Here is a 24,413-nt window from a genome sequence, read left to right as displayed (position 1 = left end):
TGCCGCAGCTTAATGATCTAGGCATTTTCATCTCAATCTAGCCTTTTGGCTTACGATGATCAACGACTCCGCCGAGGTTGTATCTGCTGGCGTCCAAGGAAATCCAAAAAGGCAACAGGCAGCATGAAATAACCGATTACCTGTCAAGTATAAAGGTCATGTTTTCCAGTCACTTTTTTCTCCATCTCACAAACCATCTTACACTTCAAACATCCAAATCCACTACACCAAAATTACAAAATCATTTAATATGAAGTTCTCCATCGTTGCCTTAGCTCTGAGCGTTTCGTCCGTGATGGCTTTGCCATCCGAGGCAGCCAGTGGACACAGCTTGCTCGCCAGAGACAGAGTCAAGTTGAACCAATACCGTACCTTGGACGACTGGTAAGATTGAATCGTAACTTCGCCAGACGTTTGCCTAATCAGCCGTGTAGCAAGAACGACAGAAACATATTGTTTCACGCCGCTCCTCCCGCAAATAACTGCTATGACCTCGATAAGCAGACCGGTGCTTTCTTCTACAACACTGGTGGTTACCTTTTGAGCCAAGGCAAGTTCTATCCCCAAGTTTAGCAATTTTTTATAGAGCAAGCTGACAGGTTCTCGGACAGTCCACAAAGACATCGGATGTGCCGGCGATTGGACCGCTATCCGTGGTGGCGCTTGCATGGCGAAGGGCGACTACAAGTCCGTTGTCTTCCGCTAAATCGTGTGTTGTATCCAGAGTTAGGGTGTCCACTTGGGGCATGCTGACTCGCAAGACACGAAAAGTAACTTGCCAAGATGGAAGTCGGAGGAGTGTAGGCTTTTTAGATTTAAAACTATGAATCCAATGGGAATCAGTACACGAACGGAACAGAATATAGTTATAAAATCCACACTTTCACTATTTACGAACGTAGGGGAGTCTGGTGTTTGGACCGCAAACATCAACTCCACCGGCGCATCGACCGCAACCCTGTTGAGGTGTTTTCCAGAAGAGACTTCTCCGTCAGGCGGGAGTTGGCAGTGTGCAAGACGAACTCCAGTGGTGAATGGGCGCTATATTACACTTCCAAAAGAAATACCCTGTTTTTTTCTTCTTCTTTAATTTTTTCTTTTTGCACGGATCACCGCCTGTCACTCACCAGAAGTTTGACCTGGCCGTGTGGGTGCTGAGCGACTCGCGTCTCCTTTTTGGTGATATTTCTCAGACCACATGGTTGGAGCAAAAGATTGTTGCACCGGGGAAACACGAAGGTAAGCCAGATGCTGTTCAGTCCTTTCCCACTGTTGATGAAAAAGACGTCAAAGTCAGTAATATTAATTAGCACTACAACCAGTTCTATCTGTGTAAATTTATCCTTCTTTTCTTCGGGGAACTTGCTACACATGGCCATCGTCGATGCCGTTGCTGAGAGAGTGACAACGAAAGGACAGGGCACAGAGAAGGCCTCAGCTGGAGCTACAAAGGCCCGACTGTCTCAATCTCCATGTTCTCGTCCTTCAACTCTCAGCCACATAACCCGCAAGACATCCACCCAAGCTCCTGGCGACGAATAGTTTCCGCCTGGGATGTTCTTGCACGAGAAGCTTTGTCTCGACGGTACCGTTCGCCTTCACCTGGGATCCATCCAATCTTTACTCGACCATTAGCGATTCATCTCTTCAAGTATATCGGGTCGTTATTCCTGATGTAGAGAGTCGTGCGGACAAGACAAGCGAAATGTAGACACCTACGTTGCCATTGTCGGAGGTGACTAAAGAGAAAGCACCACTGTGCAAGATTCTCGTGCCGAAAGAAATGATCTTGCTGCCACGATCATCTCGAAACCGATCCGTCCAGCTTTTCCCTGCTGCTAGTGTGAAGGAGAAGGCTACTGTCATCATCCGGCCGCGCCTTGGCCATAACTCATCACCACCCCTTGGAGTGTATCTTGCCGCAAACGATCTTGGTGGCTGGATTGATCTTGATACATCACACAAAGAAGGAATGGCTCGTAGTTTGGAAAGGACATTTGATGCGCAATTTGAGGAGTAGGACGACGATGACTGTGTTCTAATTCCATTCGATTACTAGTAAATCCAGACTCTACCTTTCGCAACTTCTTTTACTCTTCCGTCCCAAAGTCGTTCATCAAGGAACTGTATCGTAAATATGATAATCGCAATAAAACCTCACTACAATAGTGCGTTCATTTCTTCTTGGGCCCGCATACTTAAGACTTGTGTTTTATTGCCACACCAGAATGCCTCGAATATACCATTACAAAGATATATCGGCCTCGAAAACCATGAATACTGAATACCTACTCAAAGACAAGTTGCCTCGAACGTGTCATTTATTACGTGTAAAAAAGAAAGGGAAAAAAAAGAAAATACTTATAGCCCTAGAGTAACAGAGCTGTATCACTGGGTTTGGTAATACTCCTTGTGGGACTCGGCTCATTGAACAGAAGCAAGAGATGTATAATGATAAAGGCATGACATTTTCTTAGTAATCTGGCAAGATTTGGAATGATCAGTTTGGGATCATTATTGTGCACAGCAAGATGGAACAGCTGAAAATGCACAATGACAAATTGTTCGGTCAAGTAGTCCGGGAGTGGTGCCAAACAATCGTGACTTCACTATAGGCATTGAGCCAGGGTGGATATGGGCGGGATGTGTGAGGCTGTTTTGTGTGGAGTCAAGAGAAGGCAAGCCCATATGCAATCGTCGCTACCAAATCTGCGAGTGGATATACGATTTTCCTCAGCTCGAGTGATAACAAAGACTGCGGTCAACCCATGGATAGCGACTTGGATGCCAAGATTCAGCGGAAGGAGATATGCTCGGAGTTGCAGATACTGAGGCCAAGTCCGCGATTGGTAGCCAGTCAGCCAGCCTGGTGATAACGGTGCTCTACAAGAAGGCTGAAAGATATAGCCGAGAGAGCGTGAATTGCCGTGAAAACCACTGATCAAATACCTAAATACTACTGCAAACTTTTGAAAGTGTCGGCCCACTTTCAAGAATATGTGCGAGCTACCTTTTTGTCGCATCTACCTGCCGCACGATATATTTGGAACTTTGCGGCAGGAAATGGCGGAAACTACGAGTTACTCTATGCCGACTACATGTTCGGTAGACAAAGATTGACAATGACTAGGCTCTGCGGAATATGTTTTGTTTCCCGTGTACATACGTAGGTAGGTAGGTATGCAGTCATGCTGCACAGCTTGTGGAACCATAACAGCAGGCAGGCGTCCAGCTCGCTGAAAGAAAGAGTGGACTGTCTGTCGGGTGTGGAGCAGGTGTCGGGACCGAGTATAGTATTTGGTAGTAGCCTGTGGATCCATCTGCCGACGCCTCAGGTCACCTATCGCCCGACACTATCGCCAGTGTCGCTTTGCGCAGCCCCATTGCAGCCTGCAGATCGCCATTGCTGTTGTTATCATCTCACCTAAGCCAGAGCGGAGCTCAAGATGTGATCAAAAGAAGCGACTGTATGATGTCTGCATCGACCCCAACGGGCAATCCTCGGGCTACGCTGACGGGCCCGAAGCAGGTGATCTGCAGTGGGTACTGCCTACGTCAATGCAACATACCTACCTACTGTGGTCGTACTTTCTTTCGCCCTATATGCAAGATTCCTGACACAACCAAAGGATCAACGATAATTCATAATTATGACGAGCTTCCAATCCCTTGCACATAGTAAACAATCATTCTTGCTACTGTCAAAGTGTAGGAATCAAGTGGAGCGCTTCTCCACTCATGTATATACCTATCTTTGACCATCCAACCTCTCTTGGATGTAACAACTCAACCGATACAACAACTATTGTACCATACCTAGCATACCTTTTCACAGCTAGTACCGTAGACTTCCATGCATAATATTAAACATAAATAGTGGGCAGTATTCAGGCAGCACATTCTGCTTGCTACAGGTAATTACCAATGAATTCAACTCGTAGAAAGGGGAGAAATCGAACAAGATGGTAATCGGGCTTCCAGAACTATGAATCCACAGGCTCAAATACGCACATGACCTTGCCTGGCTGCGCCGTCACCTGATCTTTCATGTCCCGCCACATGGTCTCCGGGTCGTACCCTGGGGCAAAGTCTACATTGTAGTCTCGAAGCACCATGGCTATCACGAAGCGCAGCTCGGTATAAGCCATGGACTTTCCCACGCACATTCGGTTCCCGACGGAAAAGGGGGCAAAAGCCTGCTTGTCCATGATAAGTTCGGGGCGTGAGTACCAACGCTCAGGAATGAATTCATCTGGTGATCGGAACGCTGAGCTCACTGGAAGAAGAAGTGGAGGGGGAGAATTAACATTGTCTCTCTCGAAAAGAAAAACGTGGCACCATATCGTAATGAGGGGGGAGGTCACTTACATCGCTGAATCGTGTACTTTGGTGCCGTGATCTTGGTATGAGGGGGAATGTACACTGCTCCAACCTGAAGACCTTGGGCCCCAGTAAGTCTCGCATTCCCGGACATGGCAGGAGGCACGAGCCGCAACGTTTCATTGATGACACCGTTCAGGTGCGGTCGGGTAGCCAAGGCGTTGGCATCCCGAACGTCGACGCCTTGAATCTCGGACCGGACAGCGGCTGCGTGCTCTGGATACTTGGCCAGGAACCAGAAGGAGGCAATGAGCGAAGCTCTAGTGGTGTCACTTTACAGAATCAACTAGGTATTAATTCTCTGTGGTGGATTTGCGTGACTTTTTCTTTTTCTTGGTGGGTGGGCATTTCTTACCTCCCGGCAACCACGGCCGCCACCACAGTTCCGCTGAGAAGGTTGAACCTCTCGTGAGGCGTACTTTGCTCCTCCAAACTATGATACTCTTTGATAAACCACGACGCCATGTCAGGTCTAGACATTCTGTCTCCACGCTGTGCAATGATGATTAGCAAAACGGGCATTTTCCTGTCTCTCCACACCATCCACAGGCGTAGTAGGATGGGAATTTACCTTCATACGCAATTTCAGGCGGGTATCGCAAAAGTCGACCAGGCGGAACCAATTTTGAACGATGTCTACAAAAGGAACAAAGTCGAAGGCCATGCAGGCAATCCATATAGCATCGCCTAGAGGACCCAGAAACGCCAACGCCCGGTCGCGGTGGAGGATAGCAGGATGCATGGTGCGCGATCGGATAAGATCAAAGTCTTCGCCAAAGAGAACATCACCGATAACGTCAAACGAGAACCACGACATGATTTCGTCAAGGTCTACCGGATCCGAGTGCTTTTCGGAAATGTACTCGACTAGCGCCTCGGCCAGGCCTGCCACTCGAGGTTGGAAGGATTCCATTGCTTTTTGGTCATATTAGTCGGTGCTTTTAATTGATATCTGATAGGACAAAAGCGGAAATACCCTTTGAGGACAGAGACTGAGACCAAGTCTTCCGCCATTCTCTATGCTCGTGCTTGTTGCGGGTGAAGACAGCAGAGGTGCGCGGTTGCATGAGATCATACCATACGTCTTTGGTAGTGTCATTGCCCCAACCGTCAATTTTTTGAATGGCATCGGCTGTGGCAACGCAAACCTCATTTGGACCTAGTGATTGTATCAGTTAGTGTCTTAGCAGGAGTACAGTGGTCAGATCGTTGCCGCCCTAGTAACGTACCAGTTCGCACAACCGGTCCGTACTCGGCGTGAAGACGGTCCAAGAAGGCAAAATTCCTCGAGTCACTGACATGGAATACATGCCAGAGCTTAGTCACGGCAGCTAATCTCGGTCCAGGGAGGTGTCGGAGTTGGTGGAAGAACAACCGGTAGACGACCATGCTCCCCAACAGGGAGATCAGGTAAACAGCAAAGGAGGATAGCGCTCGATACGCAGCTTCACCAAAGCTGCATGCTAAGCTGCTCCTGAAGATGTAGACAAGACAGGTAACGAGCAAGCCATGGCTGAAGACAATGGTGCGAGTTTTGAGATGCCACTCGCCCCGGATGAAGACGCCCCAGTGGGCGGCAATTCCGGCGATAATGGAGGCAAGATATTCGTAGCCCATTGCTGTTTTCTGTTCTTAATTTGAAGAGGTTATGGATCCCGGTATGGCGACTCGGGGAAAGAATTGTGTGTATAGTAAACTTTCGGTTTAAATTCATTCCCTGACAATAAAGTCCTCTCCATGAAAGAGAGGTTTCATATCTCTTGTATACAGGGATCCGTTCCCTGATTGATGCCTACAGTACTGCCCGGTAAATCAAGTATCTGCAAGAAGTAAGCACTTCTTTGAGACGTGATGACAGTATATAGACAGTATGCATGATATACCCACTTTCTGACCCATAGCAACATTCTTATCAGTTATGTTTAACGGGCCACCCATGTAGATTTTCGTCGATAGTTCAAACCACAGGGCCCACACAATATCACATGTGCACATCAAGCAGGCTGTCACACTACACCAGGCTTCGAGAATGGGAAACCGTATGAGCCTTCGAGGTCAATTGAGACATCTCGATGTAGGAACGTGGCAGTTTTTGTGTCATGACCGTCACTAGAACTTGACGCATACGGCATGGCACTTTTGTGCTGGTGTATGAGATAAGTTCTTGGTGGGGACATCACATGCATTTAGCACATTGGTCATCTTCACTTAGGAATCTGTTGCCATGCATCACTGTGCCGCATCTCTCAAAGACTTTGAGTGTAACTACTTGGACGAGTAGGCTGGCTTACAGCTGTGACGTATGACAGCGGAGTCGTTGAATACGCAAGTGATGCGTTTATCGCGCATGATAAGGTAAGGCAGGTGGATTGGCCATGGAGTCTTGCGGCTGCCGTGATATGACAAGCAATTGCAAGGTGATATTTGATCACTCCTGGGCATGATCTCTATATATGAGATGCTGGGACCCCTTTGTGTCCTTTGGGATATGAGTTACATTGGTCTTGTTCCCTGATTTCATCTGGTCCAGGTTTTCTTCTGTTTACCCCCAAAGACATATCCAACGATTTTAAGTCGCCAGAAATCGAAAAATGCTTGCCAAACCTTCCAACCACACATCCGTCAAGGCCTCAACCGGGCCAAAGCCCCAACTGGGTCGTCCCGGTCTCCTGAGCCGGGTCGCCGCCATCTGGAACATCTTCTGGCTCCTTACCAAAGATGATTTAGTCACATTTGTCCTCCCGACTACCACATTTGGCATCTTTGGTGCTCTCTCTGGACCCTCATTTGTTCTACCTACCAGCCAGCCATTCCAAGTCGTGCTGCGATTGCCCATGGTCATTTTGTTCACCTGGTCCAATCTTCTCATCTTTGAACTCGCAAACCAACGACTACCCAGTTCCTTCGCTGAGGACGCTCTGAACAAACCATGGCGACCCGGTCCCAGTGGCCTGGTGGGGCCGACCCAGTTGCGGCAGGCGATGCTCTTCTGCATACCAGCCGTCATCGCCGTCCACTATGCAGTGCTGGGGACGGGTCCCGAGGCCATAGGCTTGGCCGTTCTCACTTGGCTATATAACGACCTGTCTGGGGGCGACGAGCACTGGGTTCTCCGGAACATCATCATCGCTGCTGCATTCGGTCTGTACAACATGGGTTCCCTAAAGGTTGCCGCCGGGCTGCTGCCCGGCCAGCCGGGTGATTTAACGGAGCAGGGCCACATGTGGATCCTGGCAGTCAGCGGCGTGATTTTGTCCACAATGCACGTACAGGATCTCAAGGATCAGGAGGGTGACCAAGCCAGGAATCGCCATTCTGCGCCCTTGGTTCTGGGAGACTGGATTTGTAGATGGACGGTTGCTTTACCCGTAATCTTCTGGTCCTTGTTCTTGCCACGGTACTGGGGATTTTCTACACTGGGAGTGTCATGCGGCACATTTTTGATGGGTTTATGGGTAGCGTTCAGATGTATGGCCTACTCGGACAACAAGGCCGACAAGCGAACATGGGAAATCTGGGCACTGTGGATTGTTTCGTTGTACGCATTGCCCTGGCTAGTATACACTTTACGGGAGGACGCATAACGTGTTGCCATTGGCCAGAGCCCCCAAAGGCCCCGATCAGACGGGAAAGGACTCTCATTCGTTATTCCTTTCGACATTTTAGATATTCGTATGCAGTTGGAGCAACATCGTTGAAAAGCACTTCAACCTTTACACCTGGTAAGGAGAGGGAAATATTTTGAGCTCCTCGTTTGATTGTTGGCTATCAACACCCGGGATTATGCTTTCATCGGATTACACTCTTGTCGTACTGACGTAGTCAGTACCCACCGCAGATCACCTGCGTGGGTATATAGTCGCTCTTCAGCGCCTCTCTTTTGTAGACTAGAGATCAACTCAGACAACTTTCAATGCTTCCTCGACCATCTCGTCTTCAGTTCCCCCTTTACACATCGGCTCAGGTGAGAACTCTAGTTAAAAAAAATGCAATTTCTTAGAAGTGTTGGGATAGGTTCCACTGTGCCACAAAGCCAAAAGAGACATGTCCCTGTGGTCTGGAAACTGAACGGATATTATCTGACACACACCCTAAAGGACGGGAAGGAGACTTTGGCTTTTACTTCTATTTTCGCTAAATTAGTATCTAAGTGGGTGACAATTAGAGAGTCCTCGGTGTTGTATGTTCTTGCCGTTTTAATTTTCTATGCATAAAAGCTTTTTTTTTTTTTTTTTTGTATTCTCCTTATATATAAATTCATATATGTATATATTAATCTAATGGTAATGTGCTTGAAATTGCCTAGGAACCTAGCCGCCTGATCACCTGGATATTGTTGCTGACTTGAGTCGTTCCACGATGTGTAAATGTCTCGAATTTGACGCCAGATTGATTGATTTAGGTAAAACACTCGGCGAGTAAATTGCTTCTCGACCTATTCTTGAGGGAGTGCGACATAGCCCACAATGCTGCACAATTGATCGCAACATTGGAAGCTGGAGCTCTTTAGAAAGAATTCCTCCCCAGTACTCTCTTGACTTCGTTGGGTATATTCCCAATTCTTCTCTTTTAGGCCCTGCTGTCTCAGTGGCTCCAGCACCTTGTCATTCTACACGGCTTCTTGTTTCTCGTTCAGGGTGTAGACGCCACTGCCTGGTGTGCCATTTGATCCTTTGGTTGCAGCGCGGGGGCGGGACATGAAATGTCACCCGTTCCCGTGCAAACGATGCTAAGGTATATCTTTGGTTGCCAAAAGATGTCTCCCCAATCATCAGCCGCAGCAGCCGGGTTGGGAAGATGACAATCTCCTTCACAGTTCGAAAACCGCTCGAAAACTTATTCAGGATTTCAACGGGGTTGGATTTCCTCCTTTGCTCTGTACCATAGCTGCATCACGTGTCAGGGCCATCGCTTTCTTGACTTCCCACTGCCAGGCGGTCAGGTCGCCGTTGTCATCATCTCCGTCCTTGCTATCCTTGGCCGACCCTGTGAGTTTTCTCATGCTTGCATCTCGTTCTGGTCGCACGAGGAGGGCCAAACTGTACCGATCAAAGAGGCGCTGCTCGCCTGGAGCGACGCTAATGCGATGAACATTGCTTCGCAGCAGGCCGCCGGTCCACTGGACCATGGCATCGCCGAGATTCACAATAAGGCAGCCAGGCTGGGGTCGAACCCAAAGCCAGGCACTTTTGTCTTCAGGATGGCCTTGTGGAGCAAGGATTTGCAGCCCGCCGAGCAGGTTGGCAAGTAGTGTGATAGTACCAAAGTCCGTGTGGTGGATCATGTTGGTGCGCTGATTGTCCGGGCTGGCAAACGCCTTGATAAACCTTATCACAGTGCCGGATAGCTTGTCAGGCTGTTGTAAAGAGGAAATCGCATCTGCGGGCAGACCGAGCTGCGTTGCCAGAGATCTGCTGATTGTGTTCACGATGCTCTGGCCATGATCGAGAAATGAGGTCAGGAGTGGAAGATTGTCATGCATGAGTGGTGGCAGTGGTTGGGGGGCGGTATTCCCTTTCAGTCCGTCTTGGCCAACATTGAACCACTCAAATCGATCAGGCTCGCCTGTTTCAATTTTGGCTTGGCCGCGAGGTTTAAATCTAATCTAGGTAAGCAAGAAACCGTCAACATTATACTTCAAGACGAGATTGCTTACCCAAGAAAGCTTCTTGGAGCATCATGCAGGAATTTCGCCTTTGTTTCCGGAGGCAGGTCCAAAAGGTCCTTGCCTACGCCAAAAAGCTGGTCAATCTCTCCTATGGCTGCGTCCCCAATCTCGTCGGCACGAAGGTCGAGTTGGAAAAAGCCCAGCTCCTGGCAAGCTGCTACTAGATCTTTAGCAACGGCTTGGTCCCCCGAACCCAGATCCACCAGGCGAAAGGTATACAGTGGCGCGACTGGAATATCGGCAGGAAACGGTGCAAGTTGCTGGAAAAGTACCTCCGAAGCCATGCTAGGCCGTGGTTGTGATGGCAAGGCAGTTGTGTCAAGAAAATCAAGGCTATAACAGTGATGGCCGTCCCAACGCAGCCAGGTAAACTACAAAGCGCATCCAGTGACCCTGCACGTCGCAATTTCGGTCAAATATATACCTTTGTGATAGTCATACAACCCGCGGACAGGCTGGGCTCCTTACCGGCTGTCATGGTGGCTTATGGTTGTTGGTGCGAACAAAGATGACTGCATATTAGCGCGTAGCAAAATGGCTCCCAATATCATCTCGCATGATTTGATTCGATGTCTGCCTTACTTCCACCAGGTTTCCCCCGCCGCATTCCTACTGACCCCGCTTCCCCGCCTATATAAACGGCTCCCGCGAGGCCTGCAATTACAAGTCTCGGGGATTGTATGATACAGGACACGTCGGCTTCTTGCTTGACTATTATGAATAAATACTCGGCGTATACGGTACTGCAAAATTGAACCTTTCAAGCGGTACGACACAAACTCATATCCAAGAGAGCCATATAGATAAAATCCAGTGGAGCACGGTACCAACAGTCTTGAGGATCAGTATTGCACCCATATGACACAGCGGCTTTTGCGACATCCTCACTGCGGACCGATAAAATAAGTTACCATACAGCAATCATTCGAACATGAGCAAAAATGTAAAATTCAAAAACATACAACACCAGGGATTCCCCAGTGGTCACCCACCTGAGTACTGATCTGGCGATTACTTGCTTATTTAGGGCAGAGCGGACGGGATGCCAAGTTTTCAAGTATCTATGGTCGTATGTGCTTGCAAGCTTGGTAAACAAAACATATATTCTTCACCAGCTCTCTGTGAACTCTCAGTCACTCTTCACGTGCTGGAAGAGAATATATAGAACTGACAGAGGTGCGTATCCGAGCCCTACCTCAATGTATATGTCTTGTGTTAAGATGTGCTATGTTATTGCCAAGATTTAAAGTCTCTTAAGATTTTGGATAAAATAGATTTGTGCTAAGCCTTTAATCTCGATCCTTAAAACCTTTAATATATCCGGTTGAGAGTGCCCAAGTTTGTTTTAACCGAGGCTCTTCATCACCTCTCTCTTCTAGATCGTTGGTAACTCAGATATCTTCATATGCTTCCTCGACCGTCACATATTGGCTGAAGTGAGACATTCGGATTGCGAAAGGCCACAAGAATAATGTGTACAGATTGAATCCATACCGACATTGGTTGAGGAAGAAGTCCAGTGCCTCACAGACAGTTTCGTGGCTCGCACAATGTCAGCCGCGCTGTACAAATAGGTACCCAGAACTCCGGCTCCGAGGCCAATAATTTCATATGGAAGCGATTTTCTACGTCTTCAAGCGAACGTAGCGCTTAGCCAGAAACGCCTTGAGCCCAAATGGGCTGGACGCCACGCGCTATACTGGTGAGGAATTTGCATTGGCGGCTCTCGTGGTCACTCTCTTTCACTCTCATAAAGTTCGATTATACTCTGTGTAATCATGTAGCAGGTAACAGAACGCGCAGATTTCGAGGCTGGTTAAAGATACTGCTTGGGTACGCCGAAGGTACCGTGCAATACTGGGCTGCCACAATCGAAAACATGTCATACATTGAAGATACTCTAGGCATTGCAATAGCCGCCAGCTTCCAGCATATAAACGCACCAGAATCTCGTTCCCGGCTTGCGCATTCGTCAGAAATGAGGTGGTGGTCAGCGCGACAGCCCAGTATGATACCCTTGCTTGGCCGACGCGCAATTGGTTAAAAGGAGATCAACAGCGGCTGAGGCTGAGTTTTTGAAGACCATGCATTCAATCGCTTGCGGTGATTTTATGTTCTCAGTATCCTTTCACCTCTTAGCGAGAAATGCATCCAATGATATTGTGTCGATTCCAGCGTGGCACATTGGCGACCACTAATGGAAGCAGCCACTGCCAACGCATCGATAAAATGCAGCATGGATGATCCTGTGAGAACGATTGGTACGTATAATTCTTACTACTCAAACACATATAAGTACCTTGTGCCGATTCACCGACTCTAGATGACGTTTATTACTTTGACTGGGATATTACGACAAAGCAAGATAACAACATAAGTTCACTATGGCTCTAGAGATTGATTGTGAGTCCAGACTCGAGCTCATGCCAGATCCCGATATCGCAGGCATAGGGGTACGGAGCGAGTCTGCAATCATTCAAATCAGACATACTTATTACATATATTGAATTCATGTCTACTTAGGTTATCGCCGGCTTCTTGGGTACCGCCTGGACCACTATTTGTCTCCTGTTGTTGTATTACTTTATTGGCTATGACCCAATCAGGGATCCCTTCGAATCAGAACACGGAATGGTATCGCACGGCTTTCGGAGGCCAAATCCAGCAGACGTGTTTTTCCATCGCTTTACCCTAAATGGGTACGGCCGCGACCCAAAACAGGTAATCGTTGGTCGAAGCTCAGAAAACGCGAAAAAACTAGATGCCATTTTCAACGAGGTCTACATATCTTCTCTTCTTTCCTGTTGGGGCCTTTTGAACTACAGTGATACTAATTGTTTTCATAGATAGTTATGGCCATGAGCGATTTGCAAATCCTTTCCGGGCTCTCCATCTTAATTAATGGATACTTTTCTCTCCAACAGGGCTTGTCAACGTACCATTGGAAGATGATTATACGCCTCGCTTGGTTTACAACAATCACGCACCTTGCAGCTTTGACATGTCTCCGCAGCTACTTTCATCGAAATCAGAAAAAGCGGCTGATAAGATTGATTCTAATGAGCATTCTTGCCGGCACACTTATTGCGACTACGTTGCCCTATGCCGATCTTCCGTTTGGGGACCATTCTTACGCTATTTGCTATTGCAAAAAGCCATGGACCACGAACGCAGAAGTCATATTGACCTGCCTCCTCATAGCGCACAACGCCCTTATACGCACCATCAAGCTCCATCAATTGACTTCTAACTAGGCGACCAAATTGAAAGTACATCTCATCAGACTTTCTCAAGCATGTTTTGGACTTATTGACAGTCCTTATGGTCGGACTTCATTTAGCCGAGACTTACTAAAGCACATGCTTGTTGTCCAACCATACATCGCCATCCTTACCATAATGGACACTTACCTCATACTATACTCATCATTCGCTTCTGAGGTCGGTACTAATATTTGTCCATCCATGGCGAAGGCCGAATTGACTCTTTGAATTGATGTCTCTCAGATTTGGGCATTGTTGGTTGCGGTAGCTTGGGGCACCATGAAGCTTTTTTACCTGCGGTCGAGTGGTCCTCCAGGCGAGGACGATTGGTCCTTCGGACAGGTCATACCGGTCGTCATGCGATTTGCGCCACTATTGATTCTGGCAGATCGCTTTGAAGACCTTTATTCGATATTTATTTCAGGTAGGCATTCAGACTATGGAAGTCATGAACACTCTCTTATGAACTGCTAGCGCTTCCGTTTTCATGCCCCAGGAGAGCGCTATCAAATGCGATATCATAAGATACGGCTACTTCGATGAGTGAACAAAGTAAGCATGATACGAAACCTCGATATGTTAGGAAAGAACTAATATTACCTTTCATCATAGATTACACAATCTCCAAAGATCAGGTCAGATTGCTGTATTTTCAATGGCCGCAACGATTGCTCGAGAATCCTGTTCACTGCGAGGGACTTGATCGCCTCTGTCTCGTGGAGAATCGCTCTGTGTCAACTCTCAGTATCGTCCCACTCAAGACATTTGTGGATTAAAAATTGTCTCGAAGACCGTACTTGGATCAATTCGAGGACCTTTCCTGGTTTGCGCCTCTGATCCTTCAACTCTGCTTTTGGGTCACTTTTGTTACATTTTATGTTTTCTTTGCTGATTTCGATTACTTTGCGCGCGTATGGGAAGTCTTCCCAACACCCTCAGGGATTATTTCGATTCTATTGATCTTCCCCTAGATTCAGGAGATGTCCAGGAGCCGGTGTGGAACGCATTGTATATGTCATTTTGGGTTCTTGTAGTCTCGCCATTCTGTCATGTATTATTGATTCTCTGTTGGCCTAGGAATAGACCGGGACCGAGGTTGAAGTGGGTTGTATGCGTTTTGAAATCCTTCTTTGGACGTTCTCCTTACTCTTTCCTATATTTTCATGGTGGTATTTTAGTTTGTATGTCACTGCAATCATATTGGTATCACTGGGATCTGTTTATGCCTGTTTCTGTTTTTATAGGGCAAATCTCGCTTCTAATAGCTTATGAAGTTGCAAATCCTCAGGCGGAGTTCTAGAAAAGGTCTGCTTGAATAATGGTTGTGTATTTACCACATAAAGACCTCAAGTAGATCGATATATTCAAAGTGGCGGCTCTAATGACTTTGGAGTGTTACCAAATGCATCAATCAATTCGCAGGTCCCGAGTTGTCCAGTATACTAAGCTGGTGGTAGAAACGACGCAAATAGGACACCCTGAATAGTAGCGTACATGACCATGTACATGACAATGGCACCCGCTCGTTTGGATGTATCAGCCTGGCCGAGTTGCTGAGCTAGCCAGAAGTACCACAGTGGGTATGCAGACGAGAGTCGTGTGATGACTTGAATATGGTATGTTGTGACGGCAGCTCCCGCGAGGAGAAGCTGAGAGAACGCCATGGCCGCAACAAACAAGGAGGCTCCGGAGAATGCAGCAGCCGGACTTTTCGGGTTCTTGATCTCCATTACGGACTCGCCGAGCACCGACCAACCCGACTTGCTCAGCAGATAAATCATGGGTGAAGCAAGGAGAAAAAGTGGAATATTGCCCGGGACCCAGTAGCGTAAGAAGCCAACATTCCTTTGCTTGGTTAGCAAACTAAAGGGAAGAGAAAAAAAAATTGGGATCGTCAAATGACCATGGAGAGCTTCTTACCAATACCTCTCTTGCACAAATGTGTAAATGCTTGGAAGCCATGCGTTGCACCATGGTCTCGGGTCCGATGCGGATGAGCCGGAACAAAAGCTTTGATAAGCCAGCACCTGCGGGCCGATGGATCCCATTGCAATGTACTGGCCACCAATCCCAAGCGCCGCCAAACGCCTCAGGCTGAAGGCATTCGGACTTTTCAGTACCGATGTGAGTTCAGAGATGGCATAAGCAGCAAATGGGACACCATTGAGAATGCCATTGCTGCGAAAGGTTGTGGCGAGTCCTAGAACCATGCCAGATCCTACGATGGCGGCATCGCCAAGAAAACCCCGTGATCTATCCAGACATCCGTAAGAAAATAAAAGGAAGCCAGAGAATGTGAGGAATGAAAAGGGAGCCTCATTGTAGGGTGCGGAAAGGAACAGTCCCGCTGGCGAAATGATGTGGAGCAGTGCTGCAATCACAGCAGTCTGCTGGCTATACAGCCTGAGGCCCAAGCGATAGAGGGCCAAGACAGACAGCAAATGGGCCAAGTGAGAAATGCCGACACCGATCAAAGGCTCCAATGCATCGCTTCCTTCAATGCCTAGTTTGTTAAAGACTGTAATCAATGTCAGCCTTGCACCCGAGGTCGCCCGAGAAATCACGAGATGCCCGAGATGGAATCCGAGAAAATGGCTCGGGTGCTGTATCTCATCCGTAGCGGAGTCGCAGTTGTCCGATTGCCGAGGAATGTGCACAGAACCTCTTTGGGCGTACCTTTGACAATTGCTGAAATGGTAGTGGGCAGGCCCAGGCCAAAAGCCCATTCCTGTTCAAAGACGTAGCCTCTGCGGGCAGATTGGATAAAGTATATGGCGTCCCATCTCGTCAATTTAGTGGAAATGTCAAGTACTGACTCGTTATAGGAGGTGGCCTGGTGCTGAATCAGAGTGGTAGAAGTATCATAAGCTGAGCCAACGCTGCTTCCAATGGCGACCAACAGCAGGAACGCCTTCCAGGCTGCAAAGGCAAGGACCAGTGTTTGTATAGGCCGGCCTAGGTCTAATGAAGCCATAATGGACGGCGCCGTGTGCAGGACTTGTCCAAGTGATTATGGTTTGATGGGTAGGGGGAATTGACAAGTGCTTTGACTTCAGTGGACGCGTCTCTGAGAGCAAGCCACGAAGAGCTGCTAGCTTAGCAAGACGCCACAAAATTTACCCAGAGTTTCCAGCCACTTTACTCAATTACACACAACTGGTAACTTGGAGCACACAGAGAACGATGCGCTGACATGGGAAGCAAAGACTTCCATGTTGAGCACCTTGTTTCAGATGTTTCGAAACATGTGACCCGTAGATACCTTCATATCGCATGCACGCACCGCGCCGAGTACCCAGCGTGAGATACATGTACGTACCATGGGGATTTTGAAGTCGGCAAAACCAACAATGCATCACAGCCGACGAGGAGGGTTGCACAAGGTGAGCAGGTAAAGTACCGTATGCACTACCTCTTGTAGGCAAGTCGGGCGCGGCACGCGGGATCAGGAGGTCCTTTGGGGGTCCTTCGTCTGTAATGCAACTGCGTTCATTCTGTTCGGCACCGCTGGAAGCCAGGTAGCTTGGCAAAGTGGTTCTTGGGGGCCGAGGCTTTTCAAGAGAGCCACTATTGGAGTTGAATGTCATGTTGAAATAGGCACATTTCTGGCACCTTTTTTCAGCTCAATGGGCCCATGGCACGTTTCTACATTTAGGTGGCCAGCGCCGCTAACCAGGTGCCAAGCCAGGCCAGCCAACCTAACCTGGCTGACCTGTACCCGTAGAACCACATGTTGCAAATTTTCCGTTTCTTATTCCCACATGATGTTTGTACGGAACGTTGGTGAATGCCGACGCCGATGAGATGAGCGATGAACATGAGCGATCAGTGCTCAATTATCTGGATACACAAAAGACGCGTTGTGTAGGGAGATCATGTAATGATTAGAGCATCCAGTCGTCGTAAGGGAAAATTGTAGTGTTATGTGCGATCATCGGTGGCAACGTCATCAATGAGCCTGCCACCCATGCTGCCATGCCATGCTAGAACGCGTGAGCAGATTCCAACTGGCAACTTCCAACAACTGGCTGGCTTCCGATCTGCCGAGGCGCGGACTAATTGACTGTTCACTGCTTCTTTCTTGGCTTCCTGGTACCTTGCCGCATTCCAAGTTTTCTTTCATATCATATTCTCATTGACGGCCCCATGGTAGATACGCTTAAATCGTCAATGACAAACGTCACTCGATTGATTAGGGGGGTCGATTTGGGTTTCTACCACAAAGTACCTTGGAAAGGTAGTGTAAGCATGTATTGTATCCATACCTACACGTAGGCTACGTACGCTATTCAGGTACTTCCAGGGCAGACCCCGCCCGCCGAGGGCGAAATCGTCAACACCAGCTGGGGCACTTGTAGAACCTGGTTTCAGCAGAGTCTTGCATACTCGAACCTTGCATTTGCGCTATTCCCAGCCGTCATCTAGCCTGGTACAGTGAAGCAGTGAAGTGAAGGCCATGACAGTTGCCCTGCATTGCATTGCGTTACATTTCACAAACCCCATCCAACGTACACCGACAATTCCAAAGTTATCCATTCCTTTTTGTAGCCGTACGTGGGAATGTCAGACATTGTCAGATAATCATCCTGCTCCCGATCACTTGATCAGCCCGCCCTTTGGTCCTCTTTCCATAGAAGCACAACGGAAGCGTACAAGTGACTCTTTTCGACTTGGCCGCCCAAGTCAATGATCTTCGTTCCTGGCCAGCACCCACCCAATCAAGCTCTCGCCAGATCCTGCCTAGGTGCCGGCCGGGATCGACCTCGCAGAGGACGCTCAGAAAGACTCCGACGGCCAATAGGGGATTCTTGTTGCTTGACACCGGCAGCTCGGCTCACTGTGCTCCATCGTCCGCAAACGTGTTACACCCTTCTTCCTTGTAAAGAGCTACTGCGCGTCCCCGCCCTCCCGATCGTTGTTCTCACGTTGTCCATCATCCACTTTGGGCTACCTTGGCTTTTTTTTTCCTTCCCTCTCTTCTCTACATAGTAAAATCGGTCTCCCCTACCTGACCCGCTCTAGTAATCGTCGAGGCTTTTTGTCGCTAAGAATATCCTGTTTTAAGTGTCAGACTCGGTGACTCCCAGTCCTCCAGCCGCCTTCCTCCTTCTCCTCCCCTTCCTCTGACCCGCTCCGTACCAATCCTGAATTTGAATTTGTAAGAAATTTGTGATTAACATTACTCTCTCGACAAAACAAAATCCTTCTCATATTATTGCTCATTCATCGGATATCACCTACATACGTTTTAACTCGTGCCTAGAGATCTACATGCGTGTGCGTGTTGTCTGTCTCTACCTGACGCTCGAATTACCCCTGTCCAATATCTGCGGGTGCGATCTAAGCTTTATTTCGCTGCCTGCCGCTTCGCTGCCATTGGCTCAGCCCTAAGGACAGCCCCTAATTCAGGACTGTAATTTCGACTGAACCCCCAAAGTCCTTCGGGGGTCCCAAGCCTCAGTTGCTTCGTTTTTGAACACTTCATTCCTGGAGTTGTAACTTTTGGGCCACCATTGTTGCAATTGCTATAGGACCGATTCAGCCGGACTCTCGTGGAGTTTTGCGGCTACCACGGACAAATCTGCTTTTGTTGCTACCTCCTCTCGGCTTGGACGTGAACTTTCGTCTCCGCGCGCTCTGGCGCATCATGGAAGCTTGCTGGTAGTTGCGTTGGTACGTGTCGGAGGGGCATCGTCATTTCGAACCTTCTTGATGAGGCCCCATTTTCAGGACGGGGCCCCGCTGCTTGGTACCAAGTAGTATAACCCTCGAATATTACCCAGCCGGCCGTTACAAGCGAGGAAACCGCCAGCCAGCGTGTATGTGAAAGAGGCGATCGCTGCCGGGGTCTTCGTCATGTTTCTTCACTCGGGCGCCAGCCTCCACGGGCACGAGTACTCCAACAGACACCACGCAACCGCTGGACAGGCTGCTCCTCGGCGGAACTCACTGCTTCGATCTTCATTCAGCACGCCCGTAAACCGATCACCACCCTATGTAGACTCTTCTTCACCTTCTCCCAATTTTAGGACCACTACTAGCTCATCATTGAAGAAAACACGGCAGCGGCCCGTGTCGGACTATTCGCCAAACGCACCAGAGACTGTCGTTCGTTTTATGGAACCACTCGAGCATGTTGCTCATCCTCCAACAAATAACCCGGAAGCGATGCACGAGGATGGTGCATCAACCGTTGTCTCCGTATCGGACAGCGAGACGAGTCGGGCTGCCTCTTCCACGCGCCAGATTAGACGTCGCTCAGCGAGACTGCATACATCATATCTGCTCGCTCAAGCACCCCCAAGCTTAAATAAGAAGCAGCGCTTACTTCATATTCGCCCGAAACTGCTTTTACAACTGCAGCAGGTACCGGATGGTCAGCGGCCAAGGCCCGTGATCGACGTCTATCCCACGTCGGGCATTGTCAACACTGCCATTGCAGCGCATCTCTGCAAAAGGTTTCCCCGTCTATCGAGAATCAAGAGCGAAAAATCTATACAAGATGTGCTGTTATTCAAGAGCGAGGATTATACAGCGCCTGGATTTGATTCGGATAGTGATGGGGACGTTGAGAGCATAAAGGACCGTGACATTATTGCGATATTGAGCCCGCTGGCTGGACAGGACAAGGCGGAAATAGCTCTGCCTGATGGAACTGTTTGGGTGGCTGCTCCTCGTGTCATTGGCGGCGTCAAATCGTACGAGTTCACCACAGTGGACCAGCATGGCATCACGACAACGGCTCGGTGGGTGCGGAGGCCAATGAACGGTAAATCCCAACCGAGCACGAAACCGTCCACGCCACCAATGTCGCCTGGTGCATCCTCACACCCACTGTCACCCTCGACTGTATCATTTCCATCTCTATCAGACTCGCCGCCGCCGAACTACAAGTTTACTTTTAGCATTATCGATCCTAGCTCTCGTCGTCATCCTATCATGGCGACGCTACAGCCCTCGTCCCTGGATATTCAAGACTCATACACTACCGTTTCGCAATCTTCAAGCAAATATCCACCAACGTCGCCGCAGTTGGGCAGTCCCGATAGCTCCGACCCTGACCACCAGGCGACTACGGAGAGGACGACCCTGCCAGTGGAGGAGTGGCAGAAATGTTTCATTCAGATTTCGGCTCTATGGGTGGCCCTTCGACATGGCTGGGTGCCTCACTACAAGCCTGGTGATTTTATTCGCGAATCAACGGGTGCGGATTCACCAGTGGCAACAAAGACGCACAACCGAAGTCGTTCCTATAGCACAGGTACTGATGTCGGTCAGACGGGCGTATCGCGTGGATGCAGCGGGCGAAAACGCCACAGCCAGCCGCCGCCACCAAAGGGGGAGAGCCCTGCTATGCCTGGGTTTTTGCCTAGGAGAGCGACTTCGACAGGTGCTGCACGGATGCAAAAGATACGGGCCGAAAAGTTGTCAGACGCCACCGAGACTAATGAGACAACCATGGGATGGAAAAAAGGCAGACGCGTGTTGAGCTGTGACTGGAATGGAAGCTTTGCCAACCGACATTCCACCGCACTCGCCAACATTCAAGACGTGGAATTTGCTCAGAACACGCCTGAGCGAAGTGGGGACAAGATCGAGGCTGTATCATCAGCGAAACCAAGTATGATAACACCAAGCAAACGGCCAATGTCAGAATTGATTAATCATACACCGCACCCATCGTTCACCAACGAGAATCATACGGCGACGACGATCAATGGACAGCGACCCAATCCCTTGAAGTCATCACGAGGAGCAGTCACGGAGCAAGAAACAAAGACTCGAAAGCACCATAAATGGAAGAGCGTGACCAACTGGTTTACTAAGCTACGAGCCCGCTAGGAGGCGTGCTGCGCTCAGAAGCTCCTCTGCAGCACCGAGGGGCAAGAGACCAGAAGTCGTTAAATTGCGATACTCGACAGGCAAGCTCGCAAGGGCATGAATAGATGTTGGGCTTGACAAGGAGTTTTATATGGGAACACGGTATAGGGCACGCATCATTGTTGGAAATGGGTTTGGACTAGGCGGCGGCATTCAGGATCGGAGTTTAGCAGGAGTTATAAAATCCAGGGATCTCGAAAAGAGCGGATTGTCACATTTGCAATTGTATTATTATATCCAGTAGGCGGACGTGGGGTACTAGGCAAAGAGCTTCCAATTCAATAGAACAGCGCCGTGTCTACACGCGCAGATGTACAAGCCATGAACAGATATAACAGCTGTGTTTGGAGATCGCTCTCGAAGGCGTTTCTCACCATGACATCAAAGTCTCTGGCCAATGAATCAATTTAGCGATCAATTTTGCGCCTTTGACTCAACCACCCTGCACGAGGTTCTGCCGCCGCTATTCCCTCCCCGCATTAGATGCAACACTTAAGGGAACGATGCCGATTAGGCGGGCGCAGAGCCAATTGGAAAGCCAAAGGAAGTTTCTCCAACCAGTCAAATGGCGCTGGCACCAACTGAGAACCGGACTTCAGCCGAATCCGTATGGAGAATGTGCCTATCAACAGGGAATGAAGATGGACCTCGACCCTCTATTCTCGTATGCCAAGACCAAAAAGCTCGGGGAAGGGAGGCGGAGTTACGAAATCAGAATTGAGGATCGTGGCTCTCCGTCTTTCTGCTGACATCAATCAGGAGCCTGTGGAACTCGAGATATGTTTTAGGACGACTCATAAATCCTTTTCTCGCGTCCCTCCCTGGGTGTAAACAATCAGGCCAATACAACAACTTGCCGGGGCATTGGTTACTACACGCTCGATCGCTTCGTCTAGCACATCTGCACGCGGTATACGTTACCAGACAGCAAAGCACCAATACTGATCGTGAATTGGACCGCTGTGCATACACCATGGCTTTCTCATCCTCGTCGACCACGTCTGTGATCGAGATGGAGCCAATTCGGCTGGCACCGTCTCCAAAGACATTAGGACTTGCCTCTTCACCGCTTCCTACAGAATTGATGCGCCATCACGAGTCGACAGCGGCGGCAGCAACATCAGCAACGGCACCAACTGACGACGATGAACTTCCTCCGCCTAGTATTGCGACCAGTATGGTACAGCGCTGGAACTACCCCCGTAGAAACGTTCCAAAGGTTGCAGCATGTTTTTGGAGCTTTGTTGTAATGGGCGCCAATGATGCCGCATACGGTGTGAGTCCGCAAACAATCAGAGTTAGGGAGATTATTAAATGCTGACTATCATGCGAACAGGCATTAATTCACTATGTAGGTCTTGTCAATTGGTACAAAGTCACGAAGACTTTGAGGAATCTTGATGAGTATCAGAAAACTGACATATTGGAACATGCAGATCGAGGGTTACTACAACTTGACTTACCTGATTGTTTCAATGATCTTCCTTTCGCCATTCGTCGGTTACACCTCTTCGGCCGTGATGAATAACTGGATTCACCACAAATTTGGTCAAAGAGGCATCGCTGTCATTGCTCCCATCTCCCATCTAATCGCCTGTGAGCAATCTTTCTTGTCTTTCCTCTCTGCATCCGCCGAGAGAATCGTGCTGAATTGAGAATATGCTAGACCTGATTATCGCCTTGCACCCTCCCTATCCAGTGCTGGTCGTGGCCTTCATGATTGCTGGATACGGCAATGGCCTCGCCGACGCTGCATGGAATGCTTGGATTGGTGCCATGGCCAACGCAAACGAGATATTGGGCTTCCTACATGGTCTTTATGGCTTCGGTGCCGTAATAAGCCCTTTGGTTGCTACGAGTATGGTGACCAAGGCCAATCTAGAATGGGTAAGCACGTCCTCATGTCGTAAAATGTCTTAATTTGGTGAAGGGGAAGATGTAATAAAAAGCTAACACATTTTAACTTACAAGTATACGTTCTACTATGTGATGGTATGTCCATCGCTTTGGCTCATCCCTGTGCTGAAAAGGACTGAAGGGGCTTTGCACGGTGATATCAACAGAGTTCTAACCGTGTTTCTCAGGTATCTCTCGCCTGCCTAGAGCTCGTCACTTCGATAGCTGCATTCTGGAAGGACAATGCCGCCATGTATAAAGAGTCCATCACTAGCCACTCGGGTGAAACTCAGAAGGGATCGCTGCGGGATGCACTGATGAAGCAGCCTTCAGCACGCGTCACCTGGCTCTGCGCCTTGTTCCTTCTTGGCTATGTTGGCGTTGAAGTTGCTCTAGGAGGGTGGATTGTAGTTTTCAGTGAGTCACTTTTCAGAACCCCCCATGGGAATCTGCCCCCATTGCAAAAGTATCACCGAGTTGTCACCCACATGCAAAGCATTAGGCAATATGCTAATTATGTGTTCTTCCCCCTTGTTTTTAGTGATCCAGGTCCGACACGGTGAAGAGTTTGCCTCTGGTATGACGGCCACGGGATTCTGGCTCGGCCTCGCCATCGGGCGCTTGATTCTCGGCTTCGTGACCCCGAGGATAGGAGAGAAGCTGGCCATCACTGTGAGTGCGGCTTTTTTTTTTTTTTTTTTCGAACCGTTCAGGCCCAATACCTAGTAACTTCTATCATTGCGATGGTCATGCTGACAAGATCATACTTAAACCCAGATATATCTTCCCATTGCCATGGGACTGGAACTTCTCTTCTGGTTAGTTCCCCAGTTCGTTGTATCGGCAGTAGCAGTTGCACTCCAAGGGTTCTTCCTGGGCCCCCTTTTTCCGGCCGTTATCGTAGCCATGTCCAAGCTGCTCCCACGACATCTGCACGTCGGCGCCATTGGGTTCGCGGCTGCGTTTGGTGGGAGCGGCGCGGCCGTGCTGCCTTTTGCCGTCGGCGCCATTGCCCAGGCCAAGGGTGTGCAAGTCCTGCAGCCCATCATTCTGGCACTTCTCGGCGTCATTCTCATTCTTTGGTTGGGTCTGCCGCGTTTCGGAAAGAAGAAGGAGTAAAGGGGGGTAAGCTGGTAGTACACGGCATGGAAGGTGTGAATACGTGCACTGCAGAGCAGCAACTCTTGACAGATATCCCTGAACGTGGAGCAGAATGCTTGAACACCGGAAGGGTTCATCATACATAGACGCCTGAGGCTACAAACCCATAGGCAGACATGCCAATTAAAGTCTTTGTCCGTTATTTGTCCGTTATTCACGATAGC

At 49.0% G+C, this 24,413-nt stretch overlaps 7 protein-coding genes across 7 annotated transcripts; 4 read left to right on the top strand and 3 right to left on the bottom strand.

The window, feature by feature from the left end:
* Positions 1 to 250: 250 nt before the first annotated feature.
* Positions 251 to 573, top strand: PFICI_14207 (uncharacterized protein; the record flags this gene model as incomplete). Its single annotated transcript, XM_007842788.1, has 2 exons — positions 251 to 384; positions 435 to 573. The coding sequence occupies 2 exons, from the start codon at positions 251 to 253 to the stop codon at positions 571 to 573; spliced, it is 273 nt and encodes a 90-aa protein (XP_007840979.1).
* A 3,410-nt stretch (positions 574 to 3,983) lies between these two features.
* PFICI_14206 (uncharacterized protein) lies at positions 3,984 to 5,997 on the bottom strand (the record flags this gene model as incomplete). Its single annotated transcript, XM_007842787.1, has 6 exons — positions 3,984 to 4,276; positions 4,369 to 4,652; positions 4,736 to 4,872; positions 4,952 to 5,295; positions 5,357 to 5,539; positions 5,610 to 5,997. 6 exons carry the CDS (start codon positions 5,995 to 5,997, stop codon positions 3,984 to 3,986), a joined length of 1,629 nt encoding a protein of 542 aa, XP_007840978.1.
* Positions 5,998 to 6,971: 974 nt separating this feature from the next.
* On the top strand, positions 6,972 to 7,964 carry PFICI_14205 (uncharacterized protein; the record flags this gene model as incomplete). Its single annotated transcript, XM_007842786.1, has 1 exon — positions 6,972 to 7,964. One exon carries the CDS (start codon positions 6,972 to 6,974, stop codon positions 7,962 to 7,964), a length of 993 nt encoding a protein of 330 aa, XP_007840977.1.
* A 1,256-nt stretch (positions 7,965 to 9,220) lies between these two features.
* On the bottom strand, positions 9,221 to 10,332 carry PFICI_14204 (uncharacterized protein; the record flags this gene model as incomplete). Its single annotated transcript, XM_007842785.1, has 2 exons — positions 9,221 to 9,980; positions 10,037 to 10,332. 2 exons carry the CDS (start codon positions 10,330 to 10,332, stop codon positions 9,221 to 9,223), a joined length of 1,056 nt encoding a protein of 351 aa, XP_007840976.1.
* A 4,421-nt stretch (positions 10,333 to 14,753) lies between these two features.
* Positions 14,754 to 16,285, bottom strand: PFICI_14203 (uncharacterized protein; the record flags this gene model as incomplete). Its single annotated transcript, XM_007842784.1, has 3 exons — positions 14,754 to 15,156; positions 15,232 to 15,829; positions 15,988 to 16,285. The coding sequence occupies 3 exons, from the start codon at positions 16,283 to 16,285 to the stop codon at positions 14,754 to 14,756; spliced, it is 1,299 nt and encodes a 432-aa protein (XP_007840975.1).
* Positions 16,286 to 19,167: 2,882 nt separating this feature from the next.
* PFICI_14202 (uncharacterized protein) lies at positions 19,168 to 21,153 on the top strand (the record flags this gene model as incomplete). Its single annotated transcript, XM_007842783.1, has 1 exon — positions 19,168 to 21,153. The coding sequence occupies one exon, from the start codon at positions 19,168 to 19,170 to the stop codon at positions 21,151 to 21,153; it is 1,986 nt and encodes a 661-aa protein (XP_007840974.1).
* Positions 21,154 to 22,165: 1,012 nt separating this feature from the next.
* PFICI_14201 (uncharacterized protein) lies at positions 22,166 to 24,207 on the top strand (the record flags this gene model as incomplete). The annotated part of the gene is made up of 8 exons (XM_007842782.1): positions 22,166 to 22,468; positions 22,529 to 22,543; positions 22,629 to 22,788; positions 22,859 to 23,079; positions 23,164 to 23,184; positions 23,277 to 23,505; positions 23,630 to 23,760; positions 23,866 to 24,207. 8 exons carry the CDS (start codon positions 22,166 to 22,168, stop codon positions 24,205 to 24,207), a joined length of 1,422 nt encoding a protein of 473 aa, XP_007840973.1.
* Between the last annotated feature and the right edge of the window lie 206 nt (positions 24,208 to 24,413).

This window comes from Pestalotiopsis fici (assembly GCF_000516985.1).
Source record: "Pestalotiopsis fici W106-1 unplaced genomic scaffold PFICI_Scf_12, whole genome shotgun sequence".
NCBI lineage: Eukaryota > Fungi > Ascomycota > Sordariomycetes > Amphisphaeriales > Sporocadaceae > Pestalotiopsis > Pestalotiopsis fici.
Note: the sequence above shows the minus strand (reverse complement) of the source record. Positions and strands in the feature narration are given on the sequence as shown.